Below are 6,000 nucleotides of genomic sequence, written 5' to 3'. Positions count from 1 at the left end.
ACATATGAAAAAATGCTCATCATCACTGGTCATCAGAGAAATGCAAATCAAAACTACATTGAGATACCATCTCACGCCAGTTAGAATGGCGATCATTAAAAAATCTGGAGACAACAGATGCTGGAGAGGATGTGGAGAAATAGGAACACTTTTACACTGTTGGTGGGAGTGTAAATTAGTTCAACCATTGTGGAAGACAGTGTGGCGATTCCTCAAGGACCTAGAAATAGAAATTCCATTTGACCCAGCAATCCCATTACTGGGTATATATCCAAAGGATTACAAATCGTTCTACTATAAGGACACATGCACATGAATGTTCATTGCAGCACTGTTTACAATAGCAAAGACATGGAACCAACCCAAATGCCCATTGACGATAGACTGGATAGGGAAAATGTGGCACATATACACCATGGAATATTATGCAGCCATCAAAAACGATGAGTTTGTGTCCTTTGTAGGGACATGGATGAACCTGGAAACCATCATTCTCAGCAAACTGACAGAAGAGCAGAAGATCAAACACTGCATGTTCTCACTCATAGGCGGGTGTTGAACAATGAGAACACATGGACACAGGGAGGGGAGCACTACACACTGGGGTCAGTTGGGGGGAAATAGGGGAGGGACGGTGGGGAGTGGGAAGCTGGGGAGAGATAGCAAGGGGAGAAATGCCAGATGTAGGTGATGGGGAGGAAGGCAGCAAATCACACTGCCACGTGTGTTCCTATGTAACAATTTTACATGTTCTTCACATGTACCCCAAAACCTAAAATGCAATAAAATAAATAAATGGGAAAAAAAAAAAAAAAACACCAGTGTCGACTGGTTGCCTGGAGCCAAAATGTAAATGTCAAAGAGGACAACAGATGACAGCTTCAAAGCACAAACTCAGGACATTTGAGCATTAGATCAAGTTCAGAAATCAGGGCAACTTCAAGACTTAATTTTCAAAGCATGGGGACCTTTAAATATTTGAATAGGGGTTTATCCCAACAGTTGATAAAAGAATATTGTTAGTAGTGAGGAAGAGGTCATAGCCTGTGCTTACAATGCCCAGGGGAAATTGTCACTTGCCCAAAGCGTACATACTATTGCCGTCTGAGGTTTCAAATCCAGCAACCTGAAACCACAACATGGAAGAAAATATCTTTAGAGTTTTTTAAAAATGTTATAACTAACATTTATTGAATGCTTACCATCTCCAGAAGCCATAGCATGCATTGTTCACATCTCATCTCATTCATTCTTCACCATTACTCTGTGAGGTGGGTATTTCTATCCCTATTGTATAGTTGAGAAAACTGAGGCATGGAAAGGTTTGGAAACTTGCCCAAGGTCACACATGTTACTACTGTCAGAGTCACAACTTGAAGCTAGTCAGTGTAACTGTAGTTTTGCCTTCAACCACCATGTTAGACCACTTGTGAAAGCAGTCACTGAATAACAGACATTCACTGGATGTTTCCAACTCTAGGTGGAAATCCATTTCCATTTGCTTTTATCAGAGGATACACTGAGGCAATGTGGGTTCTAGGAAGATTACTGTCTCTGGCTTTAGCTATAAAATTGTTGAACCAACTATCCAACCATCTACCCAATCAACCAACTACCTAACCAACCAACCAATGAGCCAACCAACTATCCAAGCTACTGCTCTACCCATCAGCCACCTGACCAACCATCTATACAATCAGCCAACTAGCCAACTAACCATCCTCAGTCCTCTTACTGTAAAATTGGGATTCGTAATCATACCCACTGTGCAAGCGAGGAGTTTAACACAGGGCCTCAAGACACCGATTAATCACTATTACTACTGAGTTGTCTTGTTCTTGAGCTGAGCATTTCAATAAGACAATAAATGTCTCAAAGACATGGGAGAAGCTTGAGGCCCTCTTGACTATTGTACGAAAATTATCCCTCAACTTACAGAAAAGGGTGTGGACCATAACTTCACAGGGTGTTCTTTCCTACAGGGACATTAGTTTTGATCTAATGATCACAAAAACTTGGGCTTCTGCAGAAAACTTTGCTGACTGTTTTTTTTTGTTTTTTTTTTTTTGATGCTGTGACTCATACAATGATGATGATTTTCTAACCAGCAGCCAGACCTTCTGGGACTAAGTATTTGATTTTAACTTCATCCTGGACTCCCTTTCACATTTCCTTACTTGCTTTTCCTTTGTCTACTTTCTAGTTCCTAATCTACGTTTTCTGGGTTGAAATTGTTTGGTTAGGATTTCTTAAGTCCTCATGGTAACCAGAAGGAATATAAATCTGCAACTATTTATAAGGTCTAGTTTACATATTGACTGCTGTTTCGCTGATGCAGAGAGAGAAAGACTACCTCAGGGGAAGTGAAAAGGCCACTATGCTTCTCCCTGCTACAAAACATGGGGCAGAGAGTACAGGATGGCATGGCATAAAAACATAAGGCAGATGGAAACACTTTGGATAGCGGCACAATTTCATCTTGCATTGCTCATGTGTAGGATTAAAATCCCTCCTCCCAAAAGATAGGGAGAGGGAGATAAAGAGAAGAGGAGAAGAGAGAGAGGGGAGGAGAGGAGGGAAGAGGAGAGGAGGGAAAGGGATGGGGAAAAAAGGGAGGGAGGGGGGAGGGGAGGGGAGGGGAGGGGAGGGGAGGGGAGGGGAGGGAGAAGGGAATAGAGAAGACAGGAGAGGAGAGAAAGAGAGAAAAGAAAAAAGGAGAAAAGAGTTGCAGGAGAGAAGCAGTATGCTAGAAAGAAAAATTCTGAGTTTCAAAGTTTTCAACTCCTAGATTTTTTTGTTTGCTTATTACATGAAATTAGTTGAACCACTTAATTTCTCTGATCCTCAGTTTTTCTTATCTGCAAAATGGGCCAACAATTCCTATTTCACTGGGTTGTTACAAGGATGGAAAGAGATTAAGGCATATAGAAAACAATTTGAGAATTGTAATGTGAGCTCCAAACAGTAGTAATTTGTATTATTTCCCACAAAAATGTCAAAATTCCAATAGTGCTGTCCGTGAGACATTTAAAACACATTGCCAGCTGTTGTCATAAACTGATGGGGTGGGGGGGAATAAGAAAGCAAATAAAGCAAATGACTTTTTTTTTTTAGATTGACCCAGTGTAATGTGTCAACCTGGCCCTGTTTACAAGGGCATTCCCTCTCTCATAAAGCACCATGTCACCTTCTCTCCACAGGGGTAGAAATAAGGCCAGGAGGCTGTCTTACCTCATCATCGCAGCTGATGGAGCATTTGCCATCCAGGGAGGCACACTGTGAGGGCAAAAAGCAGAGGGAAATATGTTACTATGTTACTTAGACAGCTATGGCCGCCACTGAGCTATCCAATTCGTGTGCTAGAATTCAAATACCCAATTTCATTCAGAATGCCTCATGATGTGTCTTGTCTACCGTCTCTAGAATTAATATCAGTTGCAAGTAGTAATGTAAAAGAAAAGATCTATAAAACAATGGAGCAAGGCGGGCCACAGTGGCTCATGCCTCTAATCCTCTCACTTTGGGAGGCTGAGGCAGGCAGATCACTTGAGGTCAGGAGTTCGAGACCAGCCTGGCCAACGTGGTGAAACCCTGTCTCTACTAAAACATACAAAAGTTACCCTAGTGTGGTGGCAGGCACCTGTTATCTCAGCTACTCAGGAGGCTGAGGCAGGAGAATCACTTGAACCTTGGAGGTGGAGGGTGCAGTAAGCCGAGATCATACCACTGCACTCCAGCCTGGGTGACAAAGCAAGACTCCCTCTCAAGAAAAAAAAAAAAAAAATGATGGGGGAGCTGGCTCTTTTTTGTCTACTTTATGTTGTCGTTAAATATTAATGATATCTTTTTAAGATCTCAAATCATTAGGTAACTAAAAATATAATTATTTAATTATTTAATTTAAAAATTCATTAATTCTCAATGACTTTCAAAAACCCCTGTCTGTCTCCTTAGTTTATAGCTTCCTAAAGTCTCTTAATTTAAGGGATGATAAACCATTCTAACATTTAGACTTGGGCAGATGGAAGCAACTTATCAGTGGCTTTTTCTACCAGATTATTCAACAAATACCACTGACATTACTTAGTACAGAGAGCATAGCAAAAAGAAAAAAATGTTCCCAGATTCTCCAAGGTAGACCCAGTGAACAAAGAAGTCAGGTACACGTTTTGGCAAACCTCGTTATGCAAAAAGTTTCAAAATTTTGATAATGAGATTGACAAGTAAGTAACCAGGCACAACCACAGGATTAGGAGAAAGTCAGTATGAAAATCACACAAAAGGCCTCGATACTTACAAGAAAATCTCCTTTGGAAGGTCGCTATCTTGATCCCACAAAAAAAAAACCTGTTCCTAGGAGCAAATTCCCTGCTTTGCTCAGCATGTGGTGTCTAACATGCTGACAGCCCTTTATTTTGCAGTGAAATGAAAGGTAATCTGAGCAGCCAGCAGTTCGTTTTACAAACATTCATCGGAAATCTGGCACTTTTAGGCTCCAGGTACCCAAATGTGAACACCTGTATAATAACAGTGTCGCTAATGCTTCAAGGTGCTGATTATAACTTACCTGTCTGCTGGCGGTCCAGAACTTCCTCTGGAAAAATTCAAGTTTCATCTGAATGCCTACAGCTGGGACAAATTATAAATAAAACAAGGCATTAGCGATCCCTTTACACAATTATTTAAGATTATCCTTGAAAATTATCTGTCATGGCAAGAAGCTGATATAAGCATATCAAATAAAATGTACAGTGAAGCATAAAACTAAAACACTTTATCTTTCAGGTAAAGAATTCTCAGGTTTACCTGCACTCATAGAACTCTCGATAGATAACAAACAGTACAAAGCAGATGGCTCTTTGGAGACATGTTACTTTGGCGTTTCTAAAATTCATGTACTTCCACCCCTGCCCCCGCCCCACCCCAACCCAAACTGGGAAGAGGAAATAAAAATATTCAAAAGATCACTATTTCGTCAGTTCCTCTATCAGCTATGACTGTGTGCATTTGTATGTCTAGAATGTGTACTCTGCATGTGTTTTTGAGATGTAACATTTGAAAAGCACTTCTCATGAGTCTGGTATTCAGAAGTGAGTCACTTTACTATAACGTGACTTAGTTTAACCAGCCTCCTAGAGTCCACATCTCAAGGTTCTTCTTTCCCAAGAAACTGGTAAAATTATGTAATTTTTTCTTTGTCTGTGAAAAGCTTCCTAAAGCAACCAAATATGCTAGTTCTAGTGACAGAAATATCCAAAAAGAGAAGAGGCTAAGAAAGTGACTTGAAACTCTGGGAAGTGAATATAATGGAACTCAAAACTATAACATGAAAAGTTGTTTTTTCTCCATGAAGCCCAAACCACTTGAAAGACTTGAAACCGTTTCAGAAAGTGAAATGATAAGGGCAAAATGCTCCTTAGATGTTGGGAAAACCTTAGAGGAGTTTGGAAGGAGGAGGCTGCAGGAAACACTGAACTCCCTGGAGCACGTAATGTACCCCAGGGCAGTTTTGCAAACTTCAGCCTGTTGTATACAACCTCCGAATTTTTGCTGTATCTGCATACCACCAACACGCTTACCTATCTTTTCACATTTGTCTTTTGCTTAAAGACCTACAGTAATTCAACCTAAATAATATTGTAACACCCATCATAACAAATACACAATTGCAAGAAAAAAAAATCACTTACATACTCTTAAAATTTTGCATGCCACTATACTGGACCTCCCATTTTGGTAATCATTGTTGTGCTGGGTTCAGGAACTTGGAGATTCATAAAGGTCTTGAGCTTTTGTTACCCAAATAACTATCAAGGGCATTTCTACTTCCTAAAGAAATTGTTGCAGCAAGCCCTGAGAGTAAAGGTTAACAGGCTGTGTACATTGGGAGAGATTTGCCATCTGTCTTTGGACTTAGAATTCAGACTCCAGGATAAGACTAGAGCAGAGCATGGCTGCAACACGCAGAATGTGAAAAGCCTCTGAAATGCACCAGGTCAG

The 6,000-nt window shown here is 40.5% G+C and overlaps 1 protein-coding gene across 9 annotated transcripts in view; it reads right to left on the bottom strand.

Moving 5' to 3' along the window:
• CACNA2D3 (calcium voltage-gated channel auxiliary subunit alpha2delta 3) overlaps positions 1 to 6,000 on the bottom strand; it is a 933,834-nt gene that overhangs the window by 95,260 nt on the left and 832,574 nt on the right. For all 9 annotated transcript variants that reach the window (XR_004272347.1, XR_004272353.1, XR_004272348.1 and 6 more), the window contains 2 exons: positions 4,568 to 4,629; positions 3,232 to 3,276 (listed from right to left, as the gene is read on the bottom strand). Coding sequence is in view for 2 of the 9 variants with exons in the window: in XM_032289508.1 (XP_032145399.1) it covers positions 3,232 to 3,276; positions 4,568 to 4,629 (107 nt within the window). In the remaining 7 variants the exon portion in view is untranslated. The remainder of the gene's footprint in view (positions 1 to 3,231; positions 3,277 to 4,567; positions 4,630 to 6,000) is intronic.

Source organism: Sapajus apella, unplaced genomic scaffold (genome assembly GCF_009761245.1).
Source record: "Sapajus apella isolate SASKATOON/1434 unplaced genomic scaffold, GSC_monkey_1.0 scaffold23, whole genome shotgun sequence".
Classification (NCBI taxonomy): domain Eukaryota; kingdom Metazoa; phylum Chordata; class Mammalia; order Primates; family Cebidae; genus Sapajus; species Sapajus apella.
This window is presented reverse-complemented; position numbering and strand designations above follow the sequence as displayed.